The sequence below is a fragment of the Canis lupus genome, chromosome 30, assembly GCF_048164855.1.
Source record: "Canis lupus baileyi chromosome 30, mCanLup2.hap1, whole genome shotgun sequence".
NCBI lineage: Eukaryota > Metazoa > Chordata > Mammalia > Carnivora > Canidae > Canis > Canis lupus.
Window position 1 is genome coordinate 40,941,393 of NC_132867.1, and position 16,380 is coordinate 40,957,772.

The 16,380-nt window shown below is 40.9% G+C and overlaps 1 protein-coding gene across 2 annotated transcripts in view; it reads right to left on the reverse strand.

Moving 5' to 3' along the window:
• Nucleotides 1-2,137: 2,137 nt before the first annotated feature.
• HSF2BP (heat shock transcription factor 2 binding protein) overlaps nt 2,138-16,380 on the reverse strand; it is a 102,624-nt gene continuing 88,381 nt past the window's right edge. For both annotated transcript variants that reach the window (XM_072807127.1, XM_072807126.1), the window contains one exon: nt 2,138-3,654. In XM_072807127.1, coding sequence (XP_072663228.1) covers nt 3,446-3,654 — 209 coding nt within the window. In that variant the 3' untranslated portion in view covers nt 2,138-3,445. The remainder of the gene's footprint in view (nt 3,655-16,380) is intronic.

Genomic DNA, 16,380 nt, shown 5'->3' on the forward strand with positions numbered 1-16,380 from the left:
CCAAAGGTCCAAAGATGGTCCAAAGACCATCAAAAAGACCACAATTCCCTGAAAGCTCAGATAATGGTTAGCGTATTCTATCAACAAACTGTTTTTCAGAAACAATGCTACTGCACACCTAACAGACTACAGTGCGGTGTAAACGTAACTTCTACATGCACTGGGAAACCAGAACATTAGACTCACTTTATTGCCATATCCGCTTTGTCGTGGGCACCTGGAACTGACCCCGCAATATCTCCAAGGTGTGCCTGCATGCAGATACAATGGAATGCTATTTAGCCATGAAAGGGAATGAAACTGAGACATGATACCGCCTGGCTGGCCCTTGAAGACTTTGCACTCAGTGAAATAAGTGGGCCCAGAAGGACAAATATTTTATGATCCCACTTATAGGAGGTATGTAGAGGAGTCAAATTCATAGACAGAAGTGGAACAGAGGAGACCAGGGGCTGGAAAGAGGGCAGCCGGGGAATGAGGAGATCTTGTTTAATGGGTACAGAGTTTCGGTTTCGTATGATAGAAAGTATTGGACATAGACGGTGGTGGTGGTTACACAACACTGTGAATGTACTTAATGCCACTGAATTCTACACTTAAAAACGGTCAAAATGGTAATTTTATGCTTATCTTTTACATCTATGTGGTAAATCCTGCCACAATTAAAAGACACTTGAAGAATTACAAGTGAGAAAAGACAAGTCTTCATTTTGCAACGTGCACTAGCACATTCAAAGGACTCCTTATTCTACATCTGGAGACAATTTTAAATGTGCACACTCTCAGAGCAGAGGGACAGCTGTGAGCCTACAGACGAGCTCGGTGAAGATGCAGGTGTACCAGCTGTGTCTTGACCTCCCCACCTGAGCCTGGCCTGGAAGAGCATCAAAGAACTTCTACTGGGTTCGTCACTCCGCCGTCTGAGCCAGCATAGTCCCGACAGGGTGCTGTATCCTGTAGTGCGTCCCGTACTACACCAGGATCTACGCCCAAGACTCTACTCTGGTCAGAGGAGTCCTGCTCAGGTAGTCAGCATCCACGGCATAGGAGAAAACAGCAAACTTTGTCTCACGAAATTAGTAAGTCTACGGGAGTATTCATCAACCTTTCCCCCTTCAAATTAATGTCATGGCAGGACAGCTCACGGCAGGACTGGTTAGAACCAGAGCAACAGGCACATTTACGACTCTCATTTGCACCCTTCTTTGTCCCTGGTCTGAGTGCCGGCCTTAGGCTGGTTTCAAGCCCCAGACCTGCGATGCTCTGCTTGGTGTTCCAATTAATTTTGAAATCCTCTGAAATAAGTAAAAGGCATGGGGCTATGTAAATATCCGGGATGAGGACTTCTCAACCCCACTCTGCGCCGTGCACAGACCCAGCTATGGAAAGCCAGCCTCAGAACCGCAGCATGGGTCTGCTTCTGAATGAGGATCTCTGAGCTCCGTGAGCAAGAGGGCTGCTCTGAGCACCGTCTCGGGCAGGATGGGGTGGTGTGAGGCCTGGCTGCTGCTGGCCTGACAGGCTCCAGGCCTTTACAGACAAACTGACAGCACCGTGGAGAAAGAAACAGTGCCTCAACTTAACGTCAGAGGAATTCTTTAAAAGAAAATAAATTTTAAAATATATGTGCTATTTTACTGCTTTTGTTTCTGATTTTAAATTCACAAGAGACCCAAACACTGCCAAGCACAAGCTTTTATACATACTTTTAAACTGAGATTTCGTTAGAACTCATGTGTCCCCCTTGACCTTCACATGAAAAACAGAAATATTAGAAAGGCTAAGCCATTCCTTAAGACTGGCTGTAAGTACTTTTCCTGTGATAGACACTCCACACATGGCATTTGTCATGCGTTTCTCCCTGAAGGAGTTTTCATGAGGACTCCTGCTATCCCTATAACACTTCAAAATTAGGAGAAAAAAAAAAGTATCCTTCTTGATCACATCCATCTACTAATTAGCTAAGCTATATAACACTCATGTTTGGCCCAGTTCTGTGTCTCTATACACTGCAGATCCCGTGTTTGGCAGGAACAGACCCAGCATTTCTAGAGGCAGCACAAGCTCATTACACTAGTTTATCTCCCATTACCTTATCAAACAAATACCCGAAAAGAAAATACCATGCTCGAAAAAGTACAAACACACAACATCCTCAATTTTATTCGCCAATAGTCAGACCTACAGAACCACAGCACACAGATGGATGGATTTCTGCACCCATGAATTTCAAACTGTCTCTTACAACAGCTCACTGGCTCCGATGAGCTAGCAGTGCTCCGCAATCTGTCGGCCTGCGAGTCAGCACTGTGCCTTCCTCCAAGCCCCTGGCTTCAGCTTCAGCCATAAACTACACATTGCCTATAAGATCCACCTAAGAAGAATGAAATTACTCTAACATGCCACGCAGCAGAAACAGCTTATAAACGTATATTAGGCTGCCACCATCAGGGGATGACAGCTCTTTCCTTCACTCTGAGAGGATGCCCAGAGCCCAAGGGCCCGCAGCATCACTGTGAGGGAAGCAGCACAAGGGAGGAGCGAACGTGTTCCCTAATGTGACTTTATAGGGTGATGTGGATGGAACTTGCACTCTGGCACACATGGTGTCTGTGAGAAATGAAGTGGATCCCTCTGTGCTCTCTGCCAGTGGCCTAGGTGTGGTTGAGAAAGACATACATGGTGAAGGGATCCTGGGACACACCCACCTATGTCATGTGAAGAACTGCAACCAACTGCATGGACTCTAATCTATGAGGCCCTTTTCATGATATTTGTTATAGGAAAAATGGGACTTCTGAATGTATAGCCAAATGGCCCAGAACAATGGAAGGAGGGTTTTTTCTACCCACCAAGCACATGCATTATAATATACAACTTCCTAATAGCAAGTATACATTTCAGAAAACAATAGTTGTGCACATCAGTGACTCTTCTGGCTTTCTTTATTCAAAAATAAAACAGGCACAAAAAATAGAACTAAAATGTCCAATGTCACCTGAAATAGCAGGTTCACCAAAAGGTTTAAAGGTAAACTTGCATTTTAGGGTATTAATTATAACTAGAGAGAGAATGAATTGTTTTTCAAAAAAATGTATCTCAGATAAATGCTGACCAATGGGGCAGATGGTTATTTCATCCTCTCTGTATGGGGAACCCACAGGTGTCAGAAAGTCTCCTGAGCAGCAGGAGCCGCTCTAAGACGGCCCTCTTCTAGGTGCAGGACATGGGCCTTTCTGGAAGACTGCCCCTGGGCCAGGCTAGCCAGCCACCCACAGGAAGGAAGTTCTGTGGTTCTTCACTTCCAGGAAGTTGTGTGGATACAAACACGTTCACGTCCCTCTCGAGCACTCACATTCTACCATCTAGAACACATGGCGCACAGTGATGGTTTCAGAACACAAAGTGGGGGCCTGGGGGAGGGGAAGGGACACACCAAGCATCCCTACACATCACGCTCCAGGGCGCGGAGGTCGTCCAGCAGCTCCTGGGCCACGGTCTGCAGGTGGTGGTTGCGGCTCTTGGCCATGGCCAGGATGCGCTGCAGGGGCAGGGAGCTCCGGAACTCAGAGGCCGACTTGGATAAGACTTCCGGCTCCAGGACCAGAGACTGGACGAGTCGCAGTGCATGAAGACACACTTCTGCGTCTGGGTCTGGAGGAGAGAGGGAATGCTTCTGGTTAGAATGAGACTCTACAGGAACGGAGGCAAAGTCTATTCCTCCAGAGCTCTTGGCCCTTCTGAATGACAGGTCTGACTCTCCAGCAACTACAAGCTGAATGAGAAACAGTGTTACTCCAATGTAAGAGCTCCACTCATAAGAGCGACACAATAAAACTCAATGACCATCTATTTAGTGACATCCTGTCTTCAAATATTATTCATAATCAGATCACTTTAAGATTCTGAACTAAAAGCACAAGGGCCTTTCATGGTGTTCTAATTCTGTCCACATAAGATTGTTTGAAGAATTATTACTTCATTTGTATTCCAAGTACATCAACCCCTTAGAGGCCACGTACAGGTACGGCAGCTCTTGGGGCCTCCAGGTCCCACAGAGTCATAGGCTACAGTATGCACAGTGTTGCCATGTTCCTGAGGAATTCTCTCTGGAGTTCAGAAGCTGGTACCCTGCATGGACTCTAGCACCACTAAAACACAGCTAGATGCAAACAGCACGACACAAAGCTACGCTCTTAACCAGGATGGATCCAACTCTTCTTACTGCTTACTCCTTCCTACTGGGAAACTTTAATATGCCATTGATCCACTTCTTGATTGAATATCATATTTGGATCCAGGCTCAACATAGGTACCTCTTTCTTAGCACTACACTTAAACCTTTTAAGAAGTAAGCGTGGGTTATAAGAGCAGACTTAAGTCCTCAGTGGGAAGTGTCACACACCAAGGCCACCCAGAGGCTTTTGCTGTTGACCCAGGGCTCCCAGGGCAAAGTGAAGACTGCTGTGCTCTACCCATGGAGGGGGCAACTTTCCCTAGTACGGGCTACCAAAGGCCAGGTGCAGAGTGTGGCTGTCACAGGGAGGAGGCCTGGGAAGGCCCTACCAGCCAGACACAGATAACAGGGGCTGAACTGAGATGACAAACAGCTCCCCTCGTCCTCCAGCATCAGCTCAGCAAACATTCAGCAGCCAGTAAGGGCAGTCTACAGCTGGGACAGGAGCAAAGTAAGAAACAGACACAGAGGGAAGGTCAACAGTAAGGGGCGGACTAGGGCACTGAGGAAACCACTCAGGCACCTCAGCCCTCACCCTCACTCAGCACAGGGGAAAGAGAGGTATTTGAAGCCCATGGTACATAGAAGGCAAGCACGGCAACAACAAAACCCACACTCATCTCATCCCACACCAACAGCCCAGCAGAACGAGGCATGGCCATGTCCACAGGTCAACACCAGTGACCTCATTCTCTGCTGCAGTGGCTGGTACACTGCAGCCCAGAGGCCAAAAGCAGCCCAGGAACGGTTTCTATACAGGCTGTGAGCTAAGAAGGATTTTTACATTTTAAAGGGATATTTTTAAAAAGAGAGATAGAGAGAAGAAGAAGAATATGCAGCAGAAACCATATATGGCCCTAAAGCTTAAAATATTTACTCTCCAGACCATTACAGAAAAAGTTAGCTCTACTGCCCTGCACATAATGTCCAACGTTCAATCAGAAATGATGATGACAAAGCAAGGGAGACAGAAGGCCCAGAGTCGAGCAATAAAGTAATCAACAGAGCCAGACTGGGAGATGACCCAGCCACATGAACATCTAGAAAAGGAATCTGAAATAAGTATCATTCATAGATGGAAAAGCACTGATGTAGGGTTCCTACAGTACACCCCAAGCAGTGTAGTATTATTTAAAGATTATATTGTAACCCTAGGGCAAATAATAAGAAAAGTTTTTAAAGTGATAAGCCAACAGTGTAGATAAAATAAAATATTCAAATAATCTATAGCAAACAAAAAAAGAGGAAAAAATAAACGAGATATTTTCATATTTCTTTCTATATACATTAAATGAAAACTCTATAAACACACTGATTGGAAGACAGAGAATGCATAAAACAGTAAGACCTTACTATATATTGTCCATAAGACACCCAAGATAAATATAAAGACAAAAGTTAAAAGTAAAAACAAATATCTAAAATATGCCGTACAGGGCAGCCCCGGTGGCGCAGCGGTTTAGCGCCGCCTGCAGCTGCAGCCCGGGGCGTGATCCTGGGGACCCGGGATCGAGTTCCGCATCGGGCTCCCTGCATGGAGCCTGCTTCTCCCTCTGTCTGTGTCTCTGCCTCTCTCTCTCTAGCTGTGTCTCTATGAATGAATAAATAAAAAATCTTTTAAAAAAATAAATAAAATATGTCATACAAATACTACTTAAAAGAAGGCTACAGAGCCTATATTACTACCAAACAAAGTAGACTTCAGAACAAGAAATGTTACCAGGACTACAGAGTGACACCGCATAATTATAGAGAGGTCAACACAACATGAAGACATAATGGTCTCAATTATGTATGTACCCAACAAAAGAGCTTCAAAAGACACAAAGCAATATATGATAGAACTCTATAGGCAAATCTATTCACAATCAGAGTTGAAAACTTTAATGCTATTTCCATTACTGACTTAAGAAAGGAAGGAAAGAAAATCAGTTAAAACACAGAACCCCTGAATAACACAAACTAATTGAGTTTAGCAAGGTCAGCATACAATGATCAATTGTATCCACATATTGGTAACAATACAATGGGAAAGGAATTTTTAAAAAAAAAGAATATCATTTACAACAGCACCAAAAACATAAAATATTTAAGTATAAATCTTACAAAATATGTGCAAGATTTGTATGCTAAAAATCATAAAACATGGACATAAGAAATTAAAGATAACCTAAGTAAACTGAGAGATATAACACATTTATGGACCAGAAGACCCAATATTGTTACAGTGTCAATCTCTCCAGTGATCTATATATTCGGTGCAATCCCAATCAAAGTCCCAGTAAGGCTTGTTTGCAGAAATCAACAAACTGATTCTCAAATTTATTTGGAAAAGTGAAGGAACTAGGACAGCCAAAACAATTAGAAAAAGAAAAACTGAAAGATTCAGAGTACTTGATTTCAAGACTTAGTTATCAAGACAGTGTGATATGGTAAAGGGACAATCATAGAGACAAATGAAATAGGATTAGAGAAACCTGGAACAGACTGCAGTTTTGTAAAATCTCAACAAACACATAGATGCAATTGATATCTTTTTTAGAAATGCATTTTAATAAAAAAAATAGCAGCCTTTTCAGATTGCCTGTCTGGCTTAAGTCAGTGGAGCCTGGGAATCTTGATCTCAGGGTCCTGAGTTCAAGCCCCACATGGGATGTAAGCATTATTTAAATTAATTAATTTTTAAAAAGGATTCCTCGGGGCACCTAGGTGGCTCAGTTAAGCGTCTGACTCTTAGCTTCAGCTCAGGTCATGATCTCACAGGTGGTGAGACTGAGCCACATGTCAGGCTCCACACTCAGCATGGAGTCTACTTGAAGATTCTCTCCCTCTCCCCTGCCCCTCATGTGCTCTAAGATAAATAAATCTTTCATTAAAAAAAAATTCCTTAAGTAACTCCTAGCTGCCTTAATGTTGATATTTCATTAAAGACTAAATACAACCTTATCTTGACAAATAGACCTTCAAGGCCAGGTATACCCTACTTTCAGCAACAGATTAGAAATTTACGTCATCTCTCCCCACCTCTTCCCTCCACAAACTTAAAAGTATATAATCAGTTGCTCTTTATCTTCCCCAGTGTAGCTCCTTTAGTCCAGGGTCCCATCCCCATGCTATAATAAAAACAACTTTCTGCACCATAAAAAATTAATTAATTTTAAAAAATAACAGCCTTTTCAACAAGTGCTGGAAAAAGTGAACACATGTAAAACCAGAGAATGTGAATCCATACCTCACCTCACATATAAAACTTACATGAAAATTAGTAATAGACTTAAATGTAAAACCTAAAACTAAAAAACATCTAGAACACAAGACAGAATCTTTGTAACCTTGAATTTGGTAAGAATTTCTTAGATAAAAAACAAAAAGCACAATTCAAGCAAGAAAAAAAAAAGAATAAGCTGTATCAAAATTGAAAACATCTGTTCTTCAAAAGATAGAGTTAGCAAATAAAAAGATGAACCTGGAGGCCAGGAGAAAATACTTGTAAAATATGTATCTGATTTATTTTTTAAAAATACCTGAATATAGACTATAAACTCAAATATACTCAATAACAAAACAAATAACTCAATAAAAATTATCCAAATATTGGAAAAGACACATCTTTTCATGTGCTTACTTCCCATTTATGTATCTTCTTTGGTTAAATATATTTTCAAATATTTTATTCACAATGTCTTTGTTCACAGTTGCCAAAAACTGGAAATAACCCTAACATCTTTCAACTGATGCATAGAGAGACCATGGTATCTCCGTAGAGTAAAAAAAAAATATGTAAATATCAGTAAAAGAAATTAACAACTGATACACACAAATACATGATGAATCTCAAATGAATTACACTGAGAAAAAAGCCAGACCTCAAAATCTACACACATCATGATTCTGTTTATATACGCAAAACTACAGGAAGAGAAAAGAGATCTGTGGTTGCCAGGGCTTGGGAGTGAGGAGGAGGTGATCACAAAGTGGCGTAAAGAAAATATTCTGCAATGATGAAACTATCCTGTGTCTTGATTACAACAGTGGTTACATGGTGTGTGCCTATGTCACAACTTCTAAAACTCTGTAGTAATAAATGAATTTTACTCTATGTAAAATTATAACTCAATAAGCCTGACCTTTACAAAAAGAAACAATTACATCTCTGGACTCTTACCCTTTTCCCTGCCCCTAAGCAATTGCTCTTTCCCTCGAGGACTGGGAATTTATTTTCTAAAGAATCCAGAGCAGGGACATTCAGCACAATTGAAGATGGAGGCTCTGTCTGGAAAACACATGAATTATGTGAAAACACATCCACAAATTCTAAGATACTCTCTCTTCCCTACTCTGTTTCCAGAGTTTGTAGGCCTCTGCCCTATAGACAGACTAGATGAATCCTCTCCAGCCGATCTGAATAACCCAAGAGAAAACACCTAAGGGTGCTGACCTGTGGGTTCCCACTGAATGGCTGAACAAGCTCTCACTACAGTCAAGTTCCCAAGCCTCACCCACGTGCTAGGGCTCCCAATCAGCACATTGCACTCCCTCCCATTGTTTTTTCTAGTGTAGGTAGCATACGGTATTAGGTTTCAGGTATATAATATAGTGACCCAACACTTCTATACATTACTCAGTGCTCATTAGGATAAGTGCACTCTTGAATCCTCATCATCTATCTCACCCAGCACCCCACCCACCTTCCCTCTGGTGATCATCCATTTGTTAAGAGTCTGTTTCTCAGTTTGTCTCTTTTTTATCCTTTGCTCATGTGTTTCCTTCCTGTTTCTTAAATTCCACATGAGTGAAATCATATGGTACTTGTCTTTCCCTGACTTCCTTCACTTAGCATAATATTCTCTAGCTCCATCCATGTTGCCGCAAATGGAAAGATTTCATTCTTTTTTATAGCTGAGTAATATTCCATTGTACAAACACACACGCACATCTTTATCCATTCATCAATGGACACTTGGGCTGCTTCCACAGTTTGGCTATTATAGATAATGCTGCTATAAACATAGGGGTGCCTGTATCCCTCTGAACTGGTGTTTTTTGTATATGGGGGGCTAAGTATCCAGTATTGTAATTACTGGATCACAGGATAGTTCTATTTTTAACCTTTTGAGGAAACTAAACACTGTTTTCCCAGTGGCTGCACCAGTTTGTATTCCCACAAATAGTGCACAAGGGTTCCCCTTTCTCCACATCCCCACCAACACCTTGTTTCTTGTGTTGTTGATTTTAGCCATTCTAAGAGGTGTGAGGTGATATCTCAGTGTGGTCTGGATTTGCATTTCCCTGATGATGAGTGATGTTGAGTATCTTTTCATGTGTCTGTTGACCATTTGTATGTCTTCTTTGGAGAAATGTCTGTTCCTGTCTTCTGGCCATTTTTAAATTGGATTGTTTGGGTTTGGGGTATAGGGTTGTATCAATTCTTTATTATTTTGGATACTGACCCTTTATCAGATATGTCATTTACAAATATCTTCTCCCATTCTGTAGGTTGTCTTTTAGTTTTATTGATTGTTTACTTGGCTGTGCAGAAGCTTTTTATTTTGATGTAGCCCCAATAATTTTCTTTTTATTTCTCTTGCTTCAGTAGATATAACTAGAAAAATGTTCCTATGGTTGATGTCAGGGACATTACTGCCTGTGCTCTCCCCTCTAGGATTTCTATGGTTTCAGGTCTCACATTTAATATATTTTGAATTAATTTTTGTGTATGGTGTAAGAAAGTGGTCTAGTTTCATTCTTTTGCACATAGTTGTCCAGTTTTCCCAACACTATTTGCTGAAGAGACTGTCTTTTTCCCATTACATATTCTTTCCCCCTTTGTCAAAGATTAAATGACCATATAATTGTGGGTTTATTTCTGGGCTTTCTATTCTGTTCCATTGATCTCTGTGTCTAGTTTTGTGCCAGTACATACTGTTTTGATGACTACAGCTCTGTGATACAACCTGAAGTCTGGAATGTAGTACCTCTGTTTTTGTTTTTCTTTTTCAGGATTGCTTTGGCTATTCAGGGTCTTTCATGATTCCACACAAATTTTAGGATTGTTCATTCTAGTTCTGTGGAAAATGCTATTGGTATTCTGATAGGAATTGCATTAAATCTATAGATTGCTTTGGGTAGTTTAGACACTTTAACAATACTTGTTCTTCTGATCCATGAGCATGGAATGTCTTTCCATTCTTCATTTCATCTTCAATTTCTTTCATCGATGTTTAGTTTTCAGAGTACTGATCTTTCACCTCTTTGGTTAAGTTTATTCCTAGGTATTTTATTATTTTTGGTACAACTGTAAATGGTATTGTTCTCTTGATTTCACTTTCTGCTGCTTCATTATTAGTGTATAGAAATGCAACAGATTTCTCTATGTTGAGTTTCTGTATCCTGTGACTTTACTGAATTCATTCATCAGTTCTAGCAGTTTTTTAGTAGTCTTCGGGGTTTTCTAATATAGAGTATTATGTTGTCTGCAAATAGTGAAAGTTTTCCTTCTTCCTCACCAAGTTGCATGGCTTTTATTTATTTTTCTTGTCTGATTGCTGTGGCTAGGACTTCCAGGACTATGTTGAATAAAAGTGATGAGAGTAGATATCCTTGTCTTGTACTTGACCTTAGGGTAAAAGCTTTCAATTTTTCTCCACTGAATATGATGTTCACTGTGGGTTTTTCCATATATGGCCTTTATTATGTTGAGATATGTTCCTTCTAGATCTATTTTGTTGAGAGTTTTTATCATGAATGGGTGTTGTACTATAAGTCCCACCCTTAAACGTGAGAAGACAATGCACATCATCAGACCCCTGAGAAAAAGATGGTCATTATTTTCAGCAGAAACAAAAGGAGGGAAAATAAAAGAGTGTGTAATAAGAAGAGAAATTTTTAAAAAACATTGCTGATACTTTCCTCAAGGAGATAAAAGAAGTTATATCATCCATTAAGCAAGAATGAGATGTTGTATTTTTTAATCCCCCCCCTAAAAAAAAGGCTGTTAGAAATTAAATGCATGATAGTAAAGATGAAGACCTCAATAGGAAAGACAGAAAATAAAGTTAAGGAAATCTCTTAAATGTGGTGCTAAAAGAACAAAGAGATGAAGAATACAAGAAAAGAGGACTAGAATAGGAGGCTCAACACCCAAATAACAGATATTCCAGAAAGAGAAAACTGAGTCAACAGAGAAAGGAAATCGCTCAGTAATGATTCAGTAATTCAAAATAACTGATAAAAGATTGCTAGAATTAAAAGACAAAAGTTTCCAAACTGAAATGGGACCTTTTAGTTTCCACCAAAATTAATAAAATATACATGTAATAGACCAGGCATATCAGTATAAAATTTCAGTTCAGAAAATGAAACAAAGAGGGGATTCTATAAGCTTCTAGAGGGAAAAACAGACCACATACAAAGAATTAGGCATCAAAACTACTCAACATTGGACATTACAGGATAATGCAATAATGTCTTCAAAATTCAGAAATTAAAAAAAAAAACAAAATTCAGAAATAAAAAATAATTCTATACCCAGCCAAATTATGACTATTATAGGTGAGGGTAAAATAAAGACATTCCAAACATATAGTATCTCAAAAGTTTTGTGTCCCACACACCCATTCTCTGGAGACTCAACAGGACATGCTCCCCCTAAACAAGGAATATACCAAGAGAGAAGATGACATAGGATACACAGAATCAGGAAGGCTGACACACACAGGAGAATCAGCCTGGTGACAGTCTTGGAAGGGAACACAGACTAAGAGAAAGGTAATCATCTTATGTACCAAAACGGTGCAGGGAGGAAAGTAACAGAGAATTTGGGTCTGTTCAGGCCACAGATCAGCAAATTCTGGTTATAAACAATCATGGAAAATTTATTACTTGAGACAGAGACTGTTGCTGTAGATGGCTCAATTATGGGTTTGGAGATAAATGAATCAACTAGAGTGTGAAAAGGCATTTACCTGACTCCCACACAAAAATGACATAGATATGAAGATTATATGATGAGAGTTTTCAAGCAGCCAATATAAAAGTTATTCAATGAGTAACAGCAATCTGCTAGAAGCAAATAAAAAACAGAAAGTCTCAGCAAAGAAATCAAAGATATAAAGGACAACAAAGGGGAAATGTTAGAACTGAAAAATATAATAACTGAAATTAAAAACTTGATAGAGAAAAAAATGGAAGGGACAGAGGAAAAATCAGTGAACTGGAAGATAGGAAAATAGAAATTATCGAATCTGAGTAACAGAAAAAAGACTGAGAAAAAAAATAAACCTCCTGGGTCCAGTGAGACTGTAAAGAAGATCTAACATTCATATGGCTGCAGGCTGGAAAATACTCTAAGAAGCAATGGCTGAGATTTTACCCTATTTGGCATAACACAAGCATACAGATCCAAAAAGCTGAGCAAACTCAAAGTAGGACAGACCTCAAGAAATCTATGCCAAGACACATCATAGCCAAACTTCTGAACAAAGAAAATAAATATTTAAAGCTGCAGAGGGAAATGACACATTGTTTACGGAAGGAAAAACAATCCAATGATATTGGATTTCTCACCAGAAACCATAGAGACTGGAATAACATGACACAACACTTTCCACATGTTGAAAGAAAAGAATCACCAACCTAGAATCCTATACCCAGTGAAAATGTCCTTCACAAATGAAGAGGAACTCCAGCATTCTTAGATGAAGGAAAATTAAGAAAATCTGTCATCAGCAGACTACAATAGCAGCAAGGCTACACCACACAAACTTGTACAGGAACATTCGCTACAGCACTGCTCAATAACAACCTGTTGAGAGTGTAGCTCAGCTGCATCCTGGGATTGCTACCTCACCGTGCATTTCTTTGGTCAAATGGCCTAATGGTAGCCTCTCAAGCACAGCCCGCAGAGTCACAAGCAAATGTTAAGTCCCTGGTATGACTTATCCCACAGCCCTTGTGATCAACAACCCCCCACCTCACCTCCCAGCATCTTCCCCTCATGTGCCCTCTACTTAGATAAGATCCCCACAGGGCTTCCCTGAGTCCTAACTCTTCTGGTTTGAACTGATCAGTCCAGCCCTAACCCAGGAACCCCAGACCCTGATAAAGGCACTTGGCCCCCTCCTACCCCTCCCCCCGTCTGCACTCCACCTTCATCTCCCAGTGTGGCACCTCAAGGTGTCCTCTAGGACCTCTTTTTCAATTCCTCTTGTGGCCTACTGTTGAACCATAGCTCACCATCCAGCAACCTGTGCTCCACTTAATAAGTGTTGACAATTTATAACATGGCCCCAAAGTGGAAATGACCCAAATGTCCATCAAGTGGCAAATGAATAAACAAATTTTGGTATATCTACACAGTGAAATATCATTTGGCAATGAGAAGGAATGAAGTATTGTTGTACACACTACAATACAGATGATCCGTAAAAACACACTACATGAAAGAACCTACAAATTATAAAATTCCAATTTTATGAATGGCCCAGATTAAGGTAAATCCATAGACACAGAAAGCAGATTAGCAGTTTCCAGGAGCTAGGTGAAGAGAATGGGGAGTGACCGCTAATGGGCATCCTGGTTTCTACTAGTAGTGATGAAAATATTCTAAAATTAGGTAGATGGTAGTCATGCTTGCACTACTCTGTGACTATACTAAAAACTACTAAATTATACACTATAAATAGTTGAATTTCATTTTTTGTGAATTACATCTGTTTTTAGAAAAAGATTAGTGGAAAAACTGACAAAATTCTAATGAGCTAAAGATGAGGTTCTAATAGTGTAACAATGTGGGTTTCCTATTTCAGTAACTAGTCTATGGTTATGGAAGGTATTAACATTAGGAGAAGCAGGGTGAGTATCACTGAATTATTTTTCTCCTACAGTTGACATGCCATTTTTTCTCACGACTTTCAATATTTTTCTTCTTTGTACAATCTCACATGTACAACTTCTGCAACTTTTCTGAAAATCCGGAAGAATAAACTGAAGAGACAATTGCTAAACGACATTCTCTAAACAGGAAAAAAAATGATAAAAAATAATTTTGGAACACTAAGAAAAAAATAAAGGATGAAAAAATAAAAATAAGGGGACATATTATATTTGCCGGTTGATGCAAAAATTATCCTAACGTCTGATATGGTTCTCAATGTAAACAGATGGAATATTTAAGACAACTGTAGAACAGGGATCCCTGGGTGGCGCAGCAGTTTGGCGCCTGCCTTTGGCCCAGGGCGCGATCCTGGAGACCCAGGATAGAACAAATGGGAGAAGATAAAGGGAGGGAAAGCTTGCACCCTGCACTTGAACTGGAAAAAGGTTGACACCAGTAGATAGGGGTTAGTTATTATAATGAATGTAAAAATACATAATAAAAAACATTTTTCTTGGATGGTCTTGTCAAAATGAAGTTAAATTTTACATCAACTGCACAAATCTGACATGTACAATTCAAACCTTTTGACAAACATATATATCCATATAATCCTAATGGGGTATGGAACGTTTCCATGACCACTGAATTCCCTCATCCCCCTTCACTCCTAGTCAAGCCCTACCCTTACATAACTGATGTTCTGATTCCTATCAGCATAGATTTGTTTTACCTCCTCTTGAAAATCATACATGTGAGACCACACTATTCTTTTAAGCACTATTTCATTATTAAAGCTCAGGGAACTCAAAACAAATGAAATAATATTCTGCTTGGAGTTTTCCTATATTTTTACCCTTTTTGACCTTCTGGGGATATTTTCTTCTCACAAAGTCCTATTGAGCAGTGCGATGGACAGGAAACCACTGCATCATACCAAGTTTCCTTCTAAATAGTACATGGATTTCTTTGTAAATGTTTTTTACATTTGGGAGTGAGGAGGACATGGTAGGAGAGAAGTGCACTAGGAGAGTTACTGGCAATTATAACCCAGCAGTGTGACTTTCCTGGTGACATCCCCCATAGCACTGAGCTCTCACGTCACTGGTGTCTGTCACAAACGCCTCTGAGAAGCACGCAGCTCACACAGTCACATCTGTCCCCAGCAGCAGCATCTGGAAGGAGCTGTGCCCGTAGCCAGGCTAAGTAATGCATCACATCCATGCTGAACAGCTGAGAAGGAACTGGTGCTGCAAGGTGTGCCAACTCAGTGTGCACTGCCCACGTGGGGAAGGAGGATTGACTACCGGCCAAAGATTCAGTGGCAGGCAACTTCCCTATTACTCTATGCAGGGATTTGGGGAAAAACCCAAACTGGAAGGTTAGGATATAATCATATTTCAATAAAATAATAAGGAATTTTAAAATTGCAGTTCTTTGAACACAAGCAGAACTGAAAAGTTTAACCCAGGTTCCTTAGAAAGAAGGCCCTGACAGGCGCACCTTCCCTCTGACACCAAGGAAGGTCCAAGAACTCCCCTCGCCCACCTGCCCCCTCACTATCCCTTCCCATTCTACACACACACTCATCATCACCATCCAGGTAGCTCTATGGCCCCAAACTGTGTCCCCAGGACACTAGCTCCCCAGATGGTGACAGGTATTTCCATCTACCCCACACCCATCCCACTGAGCAGAGGGAGGAAGGACAAGGACATGTGACTAAGACATCCCTACCTCCACACACCCTATTACAGACCCTGTCACAGGCACTGACTCCCAACACCACATGCCTCAAGCCATAGGCACTCACATGGACGCAGAGAAAGCTGACTGGACCCAGCCCAATGGATTACTTGACAGCTGAACTGGCTCCTTAAAGCACAGCTCCCACACACACTCTCACACACCTATTCACATGCACACTCCCACACATGCTTCCACACTCCCACACGCACTCATGCACACACACATGCTCCCACATACACTCGTACACACATGCTCCAACACAGGTGCTCATGCACACACACTCCCACACTGCAAGCTCCCACTGCTGCAAGCTTCCACATATACTCATGCTCACACACACCCACACACACACTGCCACATGCACTCATCTGCACATGGTCCAACACTCATGCTCACGCACATACACTCCCACAAGTGCTGTGAGCTCCCATATGTACTCATGCGCACACACTCCCACACATGCTCCCACACACTCGTGCACATGTGCTCACTCACACTCACATACACATTCCCACATGCT